Source organism: Nicotiana tabacum, chromosome 4 (genome assembly GCF_000715075.1).
Source record: "Nicotiana tabacum cultivar K326 chromosome 4, ASM71507v2, whole genome shotgun sequence".
NCBI classification, from domain to species: Eukaryota; Viridiplantae; Streptophyta; class Magnoliopsida; order Solanales; family Solanaceae; genus Nicotiana; species Nicotiana tabacum.
In genome coordinates, this window is record NC_134083.1 from 142,832,557 (window position 1) to 142,846,489 (window position 13,933).

The 13,933-nt window shown below is 37.1% G+C and overlaps 2 protein-coding genes across 2 annotated transcripts; both read left to right on the top strand.

Moving 5' to 3' along the window:
• Positions 1-1,661: 1,661 nt before the first annotated feature.
• LOC107777504 (MICOS complex subunit MIC10-like) lies at positions 1,662-7,439 on the top strand. Its single transcript, XM_016597543.2, has 3 exons — positions 1,662-2,013; positions 3,923-4,062; positions 7,186-7,439. The coding sequence occupies exons 1-3, from the start codon at positions 1,866-1,868 to the stop codon at positions 7,198-7,200; spliced, it is 303 nt and encodes a 100-aa protein (XP_016453029.1). The 5' UTR covers positions 1,662-1,865; the 3' UTR covers positions 7,201-7,439.
• Positions 7,440-11,969: 4,530 nt separating this feature from the next.
• LOC107777508 (uncharacterized) lies at positions 11,970-12,866 on the top strand. Its single transcript, XM_016597548.1, has one exon. The coding sequence runs from the start codon at positions 11,970-11,972 to the stop codon at positions 12,864-12,866; it is 897 nt and encodes a 298-aa protein (XP_016453034.1).
• Positions 12,867-13,933: the final 1,067 nt, after the last annotated feature.

Sequence of the window (13,933 nt, forward strand, 5' to 3'; positions counted from 1 at the left end):
TATATTTTGTATAGTGACTGTCTATTTTGTATATATTTTGTATAGTGACAGTCTAATGTATATAAATTGTATAATGATAGTCTATTTAGTATATTTTTTGTACATTGATAGTCTATTTTGTATATATTTTATATAGTAACAGTCTATTTAGTATATGTTTTGTATAATGACAGTCTATTTTGTATATATTTTGTAAAGTGACAGTCTATTGTATATAGATTGTATAGTGACAGTCTATTTTGTATAATTTTTGCATAGTGACATTCTATTTTGTATATATTTTTGTAATATACCACTATTTAAATCTATTTTTATCAAAAGAAATACATAAATATCCATGTAAATATATACTAATGGTGGGACTGAAATTAAATTATTTAAAATTGTATACTAGATGTTTGTTTTAAACCAAACTACAATTGTTCCTTAACAATACACATAAAAGAAAGAGGTTACAAGGAAAATGATTTCTAGGATCTTTTATGGCGGCAGAAACTAAGAAGAATAAAATCTCCATCATCAAGATCATAAACATTACTTTAGCAGGTGAATTTTGAACCAAATTATCTTTGTTGCTTCAGAGCAAGCTTGCATGCCTTCCTCATAATCTTGGCCAGAAGCTTCTACAACTTAAGCAATAGTCTGTATCCACAAAATAGCTTTAAATTATCCAGTAGTATAATTTAAATATTAAAAAAAAAACTTAAAATCGATAAAAATTAAGAACCTGATTGTTGGCGGGATTAACAGTGGAGATGATGAAGCCACTAGCTTTCCACGTGCCATTGACATAACAACCTAGATTTTTAGGGCCAATTCCGATCTCCTTCGGAAACTCATACTCTTTCTTTGCGAAAGTCATGATTTCTTCAATTTAAAAAAAGAAAGAAGTACAATCGAAAACTTTCCAACGGACACGATAATCCGATAGAAGAAATTGCTTAGTGCAAGAAGGAGAATCAATAAATGACTGCTAGAGAAGTGGCGATCCATCGCCAAATTTTGGACTTTGGCGACTAGGGAGGGCGGGCGGCACAGATATACTAGTTAACATAATTTATTTATTTTTTACTACAAGTTGTAATATGCAATTGTGGGCTAGGCGGTTATTTATAGGTTTTGACGAGCGGCTAACTTTGTCAAAAGCTTTATAATAAGTGTTTAGTCTATTTTCGTCTTTATACCACTGTCTTGACTCTTGAGAGCATATGATCCTTAACTTCGTCAAAATTGAGTATTTTTTGTTCAATTGATGAAATTCTCATATGAATCATTTAAAAATAACAAGGATGTTATGTTTCTTATATGTGACTAACCTAAAAAACAACGACAATTGGGGGTTTCTTGCCCAATTTCAATTTTTCTTTGATCAAGGTCCATTTTCATTATTAATATAGATATGTTTAATTTTGCAGGAATTATCATTTGGATTTTTATTTATTTATTGGAGGAAAAATAGATTGTAGAACAAAATCTTAATCTCGATTACGGTCTTTTTTTTAATTACTTCGATCATGTAAAAGTCACGTGACATCTCCGGTAGTTTTAAAGATCCGCTTAAATATTTGGTCAGTTGAATAAAAATGTTTTTTTTTTAAATTTAAAAGGATCTCATGTGCATATTTATTATTATTGTTTTTTGTCCGTGCTAAAAGTGATACAATGAAAATAGAGAAGGGAAATAGACATATCACTAAACTTAAGGGACTATTTGAGCCAAGAACTTGAAAATTGGGGAAGACTCGTATATTCTCCAGAAAGAAGCGTAGAGACAGAAAAACGAAACCCTCGGCTCAAAGTTCATCAAAGATCTAATAGAAGGAACTGAAACCTAATACGCAGTGAAAGAGAGATCTGTCGTAGCAATGGCAGAAGAGAAGAAGCAAGAACAAGCAATTGTACCTCCTCCACAATACAATTTGGACGCAAAGTGGGACGCTTGTCTTGATTTGGGGGTTCGCCGTTTCGCTTACTTTTCCTTAATCGGTGGCTTTGCTGGTCTTCTCCTCTTCCGTGAGTTCCTTTTTTTTTTTTTTCACAAACTCACAATTTTTGACTTGCCTTTATGCTGTTTCTATGGTTTTTTGTTTTGCTTAGTATCGTTTGTGTGACCTAATCATTATGAAATCGGTGTTGATTGGATGAAATTGGGAAAATGCTGAAATGGGTGTCTTTTTTCATTTTCGTAATATTATAGTTACGTGGATTGTACCGAGATAATTGAAGCTGGAGTAAGAGCTTTTGCTTGCCAGCTTCTTCTGTTATTTTACCACAGTAGTGGAAATGCTTTTATGTTTCCCCCCCTCTAATACTGTTTAAGGAAATTGGAGAAGTTTTGTTGCTTAGTTTTTTTGTGTGATGTGGTGATTGTGGAATTGGTATCGTAACTGAGAAATGGAAATGTGTGTGCACGCGTGCACGCACATATTGGTCTTGTATCATTATATCATTTCTGATACACTTACACACGCATATAAATTGGTCTTGTATTATTTATGGATTTTGTTTCATTGGTTACTGTCTTCTTAGTTGGAAACTTCAGCTGCGCTTTTGCTTAGTTTGCTCGTGTGATGTTAGTATTGTGAAAAGTGGGATTTGGAGGGATGAAGTTGAGAAATGCCGAAATGGGTTTTTGAATTTGTGTTGTGTGGTAATGGTTAATTAGACAAGAGTATTGTCAGCCTCTTGTGCTCACTAGTATTGTCACATAACTTTGCTTGTTAAGCCCGGTGCATTGGTTAAAACTCCAGCTGTTCTTTTGCATAGTCTTGTGTGTGTGATCTAGTGATTGTGGAAATTATGAATTGCATGGATGCTTATGGGAATGACAAAACGGGGCTTTCTTGCAATTATGTTCCATTGTTATTTAAGCGAACAAACTGAGGCTGAAGTAATAGCTTTTAGCCTGCCAGCTTTTGTCTTCACGCTGTACATGTTGTATATGTCATACATATTTTGCACCTGCTTGGTGCATTCTGGTGCAATAAAGTTATCCTTCCGTGTAAAAAAAGAACAAAATAAATTATACATGTGATGCAATTTTCCAACTAAATCCTTCAATAATGAAGGTCGGAATTGAAGAATGACTTACCATTAAAAAAACGTTCAGAATTGAAGTGTATGGATAGAGCAGTAACGAGCAGTGATTTTGATGAAAATAGCATTGGATGGATTATGAGCTGGTTTCTTATTAACTTAAATCTGTGTGGTCGCATTGTGTTTATGAGAACTTGAAGAAGTAGTTCTTCTTCTTCTTCAAGTTCCCATAAACACAACGTAACCATTCAGAATCAAGGCAGATGTCTGTGTAGTCTTTTTTGTTGGTCCAACCAGTCCTATGTAAATAGTTCTACTGTCTTTTTAGATTTTGTGAGCTCCCTCACTCTAGACTAGCCATTATCATGAAGGGTCTTACCAGATTTTGTAATGGAGCTAGCATATCTACTTCTGTAGTCTCTGCATCTTGTTGATGCCAATCAATGAAACAACTTACTTTATCAAACAAAAAAAAAAAAGAAAAGAAAAGAGAGGGAGAACTTGAAGAAGTAGTTCTTGTTGAAGCTTAGCTATGTGGACAGTTTTTGGATGCAGAGACGAAAAGGGAACAGATGTAACCTAGCATACAAGAGGTTACATTCTTTTAATGTATTATGGCATGCTGTCGACTTGATAATGTTGTAGCTTAATAGTTGTTTTTGTAATATTGCTTGCTGTTGTCTTGATAATCAATCTCCCATTCTGTTCTTGAAATTTTTGGTAGTTGTATGTCTAGGCATTGATTTGGTCATGCTTGCAGCTTTTTTCAATCTATATAATATGAATAGAGTTGTTTCTTCTTTGATGTGTTTCTCCAAGTGTTGTCCAATATATATTAGACAGATAATGTAGTAAGTTGACTCATTTTCATTGATTGTCATCTTAGGGAGTCCTGTGACACGCTGGGCATCAACGGCATTTGGTGCTGGGACAGGTCTAGGATCTGCATACACGGAATGCTCTCAGAAATTTGGTGGATATCCTGGAAAATTAACTGCTAATGTTTCTGAGGCTCCTATTACCAAGGTAGTACATTGCATCTATTTCTATTTCTATTTGCCAAGCTAATACGTAAGGGAAATACAAATAGGCTTGCCCATCTTTGATGATATTCAGTGAATGCTCAGTATTCTTTTCTATAAGCTGTGTGAAACTGTTCTCTTGTGGCTAGACAGAAATATTCAGGTTGGAGATGATGGTTGTGTAATTATGCTACTTTCTTTGTTTTATCCTCCCCCCTTCTTGTTGGGGGGGGGGGTGAGAAGTCCCTTGTTGTGCCATTGTTTTGGGGCCAGGGAATGGTAGAAGGTAGCATTTATTGGTGCATTTTTAAAGTTTAAAGGCTTTCATTTGTTACCACTTTCTTGTTCTGTTGTTCATGAAGCAAGATGTTAGCTTGCAATGTTGAGCTACAAAGCTATCTTATATATTTGCATAGAGATGGTTAAAATATTTGGTATTTCAGTTTAGAACTATGTATTTTGGGGTTAATTACAGTAAGCACCCCTGTAATATGGCTCAATTGCAAATACACCTCCTTTATTTTGAAATCAAACACTCACCCCCTACACTACTGTAATCCTACACCAATATAATGTTGTTATCCCTATTTTTCAGACAATTTAAACCCCTTGTATGAATAACTTGTTCTGCGTGTCTTCCTTGGCTGTGGCAATTGATTTTGTTCTGCTATTGATAAAAGAATAATTGTTTCTAGAATAGAAATTTCAATTCTTGAAGACTGAAAACGGATTATTGTTCGGAAGTTAATCTGGGGAAGATATGGCGAATGCTACAGCCTACAAGGAATCAGCTGGATCGATTGTAACTGAACCATCTTTTCTTTTTGGTTCTCTAATTTTCTGTATTTAAGTGATTATTACAGAGGTACAATGATACCTCACTGTCCAAACGGTCCATAACTGTTACAGCGCTGTCATTTTCCTAGTGCCCTATGTCAATCAGACTCTTCATTTATTTCTTGTTATTCATGTCAAATGTTTAGTAAGTGGATATAGATATATTAGTTAGCTCCTCACAGTACATTTGAAATCTTGCTAGAATCTTGGCGTACCTTTGTCCAAACGAACCTGTCCACATGAGAGGAGTACGGCCACCTTGTCCCTCAAATCCATCACAGCCACAGCCAGAATTGGCACCTTTATTTTCTTGATATTAAGTAATTACAACATAACATTTTCACGTGAAGTTCTTACTGCTCCCTTATGTACTTATCAAAAAACTGCTCCCTTTATGCTAACAATTTCTTTTGTTCTCTAACTTTAATAACCCTGAAGAATTTTAGCGATGCTGCAATAAAAATTCTACCCCATAAGATTTTAGGCAGTTAATTGGGGTTGGTGATAGGGATAGGTGCATCGGATTTGCCCTGCCTTGCACTGCAAGGAGATAGTTGACAACTGATCTGGCAGCGGCATCCATTTCTGCTCCCCTTTCCTTTATTTTCCATCGTTTATATAGAATTTCCTTTTATTCCTCTCCTTCCTTTCTCAGGATCATTAAGGAAGTGGTAATCACCTTTCCTTCGTCCTACTTCATTTCATTGAAGTTTTGGATTAAAGTAACAACGAAAGGTGTCTTCTAGTATAAGTACCTTTGTGATATGGGAAAAGAAATGCGCCTTGTCAAAGAAGGGAATGGAAAACAGACAGTGTACAGGAGGGTGAACCCGAATACTTACTTTTACTAGGGGGAAAATCCAGACATCTGTACTATTTTCCGGGGGGAGGGGGATGTAGAACTGTAGATTTTGTTCCCGTCTGCTGAACATTAGCCGTCCTGTTGAGTATAAAAATTGTTGCTCATATTTTCCCTTTTTCAAATTGTTTGATAAGTGCATTGTAGAAATGCCAATGTTAAAAGGTTATACAAGATTAAAATTATCACATCCAATAGAAGATATGGATAACGCAATAGAGGTTAAATTGAGAGGTCTCTCGAGATGATGCGGTCATGTTGTAAGTGGACCTCTAAATGCACCATCTTTTGGTGTAAAACCATGTATATTGAAGTTGTTAAAACTTAAAAAGCGATGGGTAGACTTAGGATCACGTGGAAAAAATTGCCTCAAATATCTGTGAATGCAAGCAGATTTTACAAAATATTGAACACAATGAAGGGGAACTTAGTGCAACGTTTTACTTGTCTACGTGTGACCTATAGATCATGGGTTCGAGGCGTGGACTCAGTCACTGACGCTTGCGAACCTCTATAACATCCCTCTGAGGTGCTGCCTTCCCTGCGTGGTTGCGGGATGCTTCGTGCACCGGTCTTTTGTTTAATGGAAGCAAAAGATCCATGTAGGCGATACCAACTAGTTTGATTTATGGTTGGTACACTTGCATTGATTCCAGTATTGCAATGAGTTTTTCTATTTAGAGATTCGTATATAGTAGAAAAATATAGAGAACCTTCAGTTTTTGAGAAACCCCAAGTTATTGAGTATTTCGATGTTAGGGGTTTAAATGGAGCGAAATGGATAATGAGGATTTATATAACCAACTAAACTAGCTTAGAATGGAGGCATATTTGTTGTAATCTTTTAATAAGAAATGCTACTGCTGATTAATAGTAGCCCAATTGTTTTCCATGTATATTAGGATGTATTGGGCTCTACTAGCACTGCATTCTGATTTTGTCATCTGTTCCTGTGGCATGATAGCTTACCTTTTCTTTTATGTTGTCTACGTACTATACTCATCTTGATAGACATGTTTAGTCTGTTTTTCCTTCTTGAGCGCACTGTTTCTTTTTTCTTGGAGTGTGAGAATGGAAGGGACCCAAGGGTGTGGCCTAGTGGTTAATGAAGTACGGGGAGAATCATGAAGCTTCATGTTTAATTCCTAGTGGAGGCAAGAAATAGTAGGTGGTTTCTTCCCATCTGCCTAACCTTGGTGGGCAGAGTTATAATATCTGGTGCCTGTGTTGGTGGGAGCTACCAGGTACCCGGTGGAATAATCGAGTTGCGCACATGTTGACCTAGACATCACCCATATTAGAAAGATGGAAAGGTGGAGTTTGTATTCTGTGCCATGAAGTTATGCTTTTGTGTTGCTACTAAGGTTTACTTTCAATTTTATATGCTTGTTCTAATGTTTACTTCAACTTTCTAATTTTCGTCCGTCACAGGATGGGGAGCACTGAAGCAACCGTTTCACTGGGATCACAGATCTAAATTTTCATGTGATAAAATCGTTGTTACCTGTTTCCACCATAGGCTTTTTTGCCCTTTATCAAGACTATTTGTTTTGCATGACTTTGATTTTCAGAGCAATCTATGGCTAATTATTAATTAGCTCATTTGGCCTTTTTTATTTTGTAACTGTTACTACTGAAACAGAGTTAGATAGCAAAAGGAAAGAAGAAATAATTGCTTTCGTGCAGCTTCTTGTGTTGTGTTCACTCCTTTGCTGATGGAAGTGTTCTGTGGCCAATAAGCTATGAAGAGGTAGAATTTGATGAAATATATCATTTTTTCTTTCTTCATTCCTCCCTTTTCACGCGGACTGTGAAACTCTTGAGTATTTGCTTTGTGGCTAAAAAAGAACTGATGATAATTGGTAACAGATGAAATGTTGACGCTAGTTCCTATAGCGTTCACATGGAGTATACAGGAAATCTTTTCCTAATATGGCGAAAAGGAAATATTTTTATAGTTTATGACATTAGTTTACTATATAGTCCCTCCTTACTGCTCAAAGGAGCAGTAATAGGTAGGGATGATAGGATTTGAACCTGTGACTACCCAATTCAATCGGCATTCGTCATCCTTTTTATTGTTCAAATCTTTGACAACATGAAAATATCATTATTTAAGTCTTTAACAGCATGAAAAAACCAACTCTTTATCTATGCAAGGGATGGAAGGGAATAGCCTTTGGTGTATCGGGGGAGAGAACGGAAAAATACTATATGACCCAATATATCTGACAAGTTGCACTATCGTCAACTCAAGATGCATTTCCTCTCCAGGTTTTTGGAAAGGAACTTTTGAACACCAATAGGCATTTAATGAAAAAAATAACTAGTATTTCACTTTGATATGTCATCAAATGAACAAGGCTTGGCGGGCAAAATTTGTTTCTTGTTTGTCTCTGTATATATGCATTTTTTGATCGATTCAAGGTAAACTAGGAAATATGGCATACTTCTAGAGATAAAAGGACAAATATGTAGTAAATTTACATCATATATTTGTCAATTAACCCATTGCATTTATGACAATGCCCTCGGTGGAAAACCAACTGGATTGTTCAGAAAACTTTTGTTATTCTATTTTCCACTATCAAAAATATTATAGTCGTCGATTTTCTAACAACGTAGGATAAGATTGAAGTGCAAAACTAATTCGTCTGTCGAATAATCTGGAGGGTTATAAGAATTTGTTTCATCAGAGCATGGTTTGAACAATAAGAAGCGAGGCAAATAGCCAATACCATAGGATTCACAATATTCATGAAAGCAAACATGAAGTATTATTATTTATTTATAGCAACGAAACAGAAGTACAACTACTTATTCTGTGTTACAAAGAACCACAATTTATTTTACACGAGAGCAAATATAGTAACATTTTTGTTTTAGAAAACATTCATTAATCCATGACATTGACAAATCTTATTTTCAAATAGAGGAGGTTTCATATCTCATTTGCTTGTTCAATGGCCTTCTGTTTCCGTTGAGTCGGACATGCAAGAACAATCAGGGCAAGGACATTTGATGGTAGGCTATAATCTCGTATTCTAATCGCTTATTGCACTCTAGTTCACTACACTTTAATTGTGTTTGAGCTTCAATTGTTAGTGTATTGCACTTATTGTGTGTTTTATGCCATGTAGGAGCGATTCCGAGTTATGTAGATGTTGTGGAACTAATTCGAGATATTTGGAGCTTTGAAGTCTGAGTATAAGTCTAAGGGATTAAGCCGGGATTGTGTTCGGGGGTCGAGGATCAATTCTGGACGTAAAAATTCAAGGAAGAAGCAACTGCTGAAGAAGTGCACTAGTGCGACACACAGTGCGACGCATTAGTGTAATTTTATGTCAGAAATTTTCAAAGTTCAGAAACTGGGTTTTTTGGTCTGACAGTAAAAAGCACTAGTGCGACGCACGAGGCGACACACAGTGCGACGCATGAAAAGCAATAAGTTTGCAAGTTTTTCTATTTCGGCTAGGAAAGGGAGATTTCGTCTAGGCCCAACCCTACTTGGTATAAATACATGAAAAACCGTTATTTTCTGACTTTGGACACACTTTAGACCTAAGGAGACTATTTTTTAAGGAGAGAAGACGTTGGGAACATTCTTTGGAGGAGAAAATCATCGAATTCTTCATTCCTTCATTTTTTCTTTGTAATTTGTTTATGCAAAATACTTGGAAAGTTGTTACTACGAACATGAGTGGCTAAGCATTCTAGTTTCTAGGGTTGTGATTGACATGATTATTAACGTTTATCAATTACATCTTCGTTAATTCGGATTATCATCTTATAGTTGTTTCTTTAATTCTACTTTTAACTTGTGAATTGTAGTAGCTACCAATTTACCCTACTATCTATGCTATACTTGGAAAAGCCGTATTTAGATTAGAGTAGAATTAAAGAAAGCTTGTTTCTGAACCCGTGGCTCGGGGAACGATTTCACGGTTAGGATAGGAATATATCTAACAATCTTGCTTAGTTAAAAACCGTATTATATTCGTTCGTGATAGACTCAATACCATAGGAATATAGGATTAATATATTGTGAACAGGCGAGTAGTACTGTGGGAACATGCTATTCATATAAACGATCCGGTCAATTAGCAACCTTTGATAATCTGGATTAACAAATGTGGTTATAAAACTTAATAGGATTGATAAACCGACCACAACCCTGGAATCTTCAACTCCTCTAAGTAAAATCCAAAACACCCGTTTGCATCCCTGATAAATTAGTTAATTACTTGTTCAATATTTGCAAAAGTAGTTTAGTAGATAAATAACATTGTTGATTATCTTGGACAGTTAATTGATTTTAGTTTGCTTAGTTAACGATTCATCTAAGTCTCGGTGGGTTCGACATCCGACTTTCGAGTCACTTTATTACTTGACGACCACGTATACTTGCGTGTACTTGGGGAACCAACAAGTTTTTGGCGCCGTTGCTGGGGACTTAGTATTGATTGTTTATTTAAGTTAAGCTTTTATTCATTATTTGTTCAAGTTTTAATTTTTAGTTTGCTTTATTTGTGATAACGCATGCTCTTCTCTTGAATGCGGAGGAGTAGAAGTGCGAACGACCTCCTTCCTCTTGATCCTAAAATAGAACGAATACTTCACAGGGTAAGGAGGGAAGTTGAAGCCAAAACTAGAACAGAAGGAGAGTTAGGCATCGTAGTTCAACCTCAACCACTTGAGATGGCAGGTAATGAAGAGCGACTAGTGATCGAGGCCGTAAGGCCTAATCTTGCTAATATGACTTAGGCTATAGTAAAGCTTGATATCACGGGTCACTTTGAGCTCAAACAGTACATGGTACAGCTGATTCAGTCCACAGGGTAGTATGTGGTCTATCTTATGAAGATCCACAATGACACATTCAAAATTTTTTGGAAATTACGGATACTTATAATTATCCGAATGTTTCCAAAGAATATGTCAGACTGACGTTGTTTCCCTTTTCACTGCTGGGGGAAGCCAAAGAATGGTTGCAGAAGGAGCCCGCAAACTCGATACACAATTGGGATGATCTAGCACGAAAATTCTTAATCAAGTTTTTTTCCACTAAGAAGACAAAGTCGATGAGGAGCCAGATTCTTGGGTTTCAACAACGAGATGGCGAGACTCTTCGTCAAGCTTGGAAAAGATACAAGAAGCTACTCAGAGACTGCCCACATCATTTTCAGACTGGTGAGGTGTTGGGTCACACTTTCGTTGATGGGTTGGACGAGACATCAAAGATAAATCTTGACTCAGTATATGGAGTTGCATGGCAAGACCGTATAGTGAAATCCAGATCCTGCTAAACAATTTCACTACTAATGATAATAATTGGCAAGGAGATGGGGAACCACGAAGAGCACTTAAATAAAAGGCAGCAGGTGTAATTGAGCTTGATGATTTCTCAGCCATGAGGGCAGATATAGCGAGATTAGCAAATCAGATGAATAAAATGACAATGCACAAAGCACAACAGATGCAACATGTGTAATAGATGTCTGCTTGCTGCAAGTTATGTGGTAAAGGTCACACAAGTGACATATGCCCCGTGAATCCTGAATCTATCTACTATGTGGGGCAACAAGCTAGAGGGCCGATGAATCAAAATGCTCAATATGGTAACACATACAATCCGAACTGGAGGAATCATCCTAACTTCTCTTGGGGTGGAAATCAGAATAACATGGCTCAAGCTAATTACAATCATCCACCTAAACTCCCACAGCAAGCAGAAGAGAGTTTGACTAACATAATGAAAAAGCTCTTGATAGACAATCAGAAAGTTATGGCTGAAAATCAACAATTGCACACAGAGTTCAGAAATCTAGAGAGGCAGTATGGGAAAATGGCTAACAATCAGAATATTAGACCTACTGGAGCTCTCCCAAGTGATACAGAGAAAAATCCTCAAGTCAATGCAGTGACGTTGAGAAATGGGAGAGAGTTGGTAGAAGTGCCTAAGAAGAAAAAGAAGTCATCTGGGCTCGAAGAAGAAAGAGTGCCAAAATCTATAGAGGTAGATGAGAGAAACAAAACAGAGTCTGAGCATATATCAGAGAGGGTGCCACCCCCTTTTTCCTCAAAGATTGAGAAAGAAGAATGATGACCACATGTTTTACAAATTTCTAGATATGTTAAAGTAGATACACTTGAACATCCCTTTGGTGGACATGCCCCGTGATGTCCCAAAATATGAAAAATATATTAAGGATATAATGGGAAATAAAAGGAGGTTAACTGAGTTTGAGACTGTCGCACTTACTCAGGAGTGCACTTCCATGATTCAACATAAGTTTCCACAAAAGATTAAGGATCCGGGTAGTTTTACCATCCCCGTGAGGATTGGTGAAATTGATATGGGTAAAGCCTTGTGTGATTTGGGTGCAAGTATCAATCTGATGCCGTTGTTAATGTTCAAACAATTGGGCTTAGGAGCTTCGAGATCCACCACGGTGATGCTACAGTTAGCTGATAGATCTTTTGTTTATCTTGAGGGGGTAATTGAGGACGTCTTGCTACAGATTGGGAAGTTTATTTTCCCTGCAGATTTTATCATCCTGGACTATGAGGCTGATGAGTTAGTTCCTATCATCTTGGGACGACCTCTCTTGGTCACTGGGGATGCAATTATCAAAGTCCGAAAAGGTAAGATGATCATGAGGGTGGACGAAGCAGTCTTCAATATATATCGAGCCATTCAGTTACCTCGTCATTACGAGGACCTGGCCATGATTTCTGTGGTGGAGATAAATGAACGAGCCGTAGAGCCAAGTGTGTTTAAAGAAGACGCACTAGAAAATGCATTGATGTTGTTCAATTACTTGGAACTTGAAGAAGAGGTTGAGGAGATGTTGCAAATTCTGGATGCATCTTGCGAATACATTAGAGAAAGATCCCAATTTAAGCCTCTGGATAGGCTAATCGGCCCGCCCCCTAAACCCTCAGTTGAGGAGGCCCCAAAACTGGAACTTAAACCCTTACCATCTCATCTTCATTATGCATATTTTGGAAGCTCTAACACTTTTTCTGTGATTGTTTCTTCTCATTTGTCTAACTTGCTGGAAGAAAAGCTCTTAAGGGTGCTAAGGGAGCACATGCATGCCATTGGTTAGACAATGTCTGACATAAAGAGTATTAGCCCTGCATTCTGCATGCACAAAATACTCATGGAGGAGGGACACAAGCCTAGAGTAGAACATCAACGCCGCCTAAATCCAATCATAAAAGAGGTGGTAAGAAAAGAAGTAATTAAGTGGCTCGATTTCTTCTCATTTGTCTAACACTTTTTTAATGTGTACCTAAAAAGGGGGTATGACTGTTGTAGTGAATGAGCAAAATGAATTAATCCCAAATAGGACTATGACTGGTTGGCGAATATGCATAAATTATAGGAAGTTGAATAATGCTACATGAAAAGATCACTTCCCTCTCCTCTTCATTGATCAAATGCTTGACAGGTTAGCTGGACAAGAATACTATTATTTTCTTGACGGCTATTCGAGGTTTAATCCGATTGCTATTGCCCCGGAAAATCAAGAAAAGACCACTTTTACATCATTTTGGCACTTATGTATTTAAGAGAATGCCATTCGGGTTATGTAACGCACATGTGACTTTTCAAAGGTGTATGATGACTATTTTTACAGATATGGTGGAACAGTTTGTGGAGGTCTTTATGGATGATTTTTCTGTGTTTGTTTGATGAATGCTTGACCAATCTTGCTAAAGTGCTTGCTAGGTGCGAGGAAACTAATCTGGTACTGAATTGGGAAAAGTGCCATTTTATGGTACGTGAAGGTATAGTGCTGGGGAACAAGGTGTCCAAAGATGGACTGGAAGTTGACAAGGCTAAGGTGGAAGCAATTGAAAAGTTTCCACCACCGATTTCAGTGAAAGGAGTTAAGAGTTTTCTGGGACATGCAAGTTTTTATCGCTGATTTATAAAGGATTTCTCAAATATTTCCTCTCCTTTGTGCAGGTTGTTAGAGAAGGATGTGCCATTCGAGTTTGACGATGATTGTCTGAAAGCATTCGAGGAGCTGAAAAAGAAGTTAGTGAATGCACCAATCATAGTGGCTCCTGACTGGAATGAGCCATTTGGGCTGATGTGTGACGCTAGTGATGGTGCAATTGGGGCCGTATTGGGCCAGAGGAGGAGCAAACTATTTCACTCCATTTA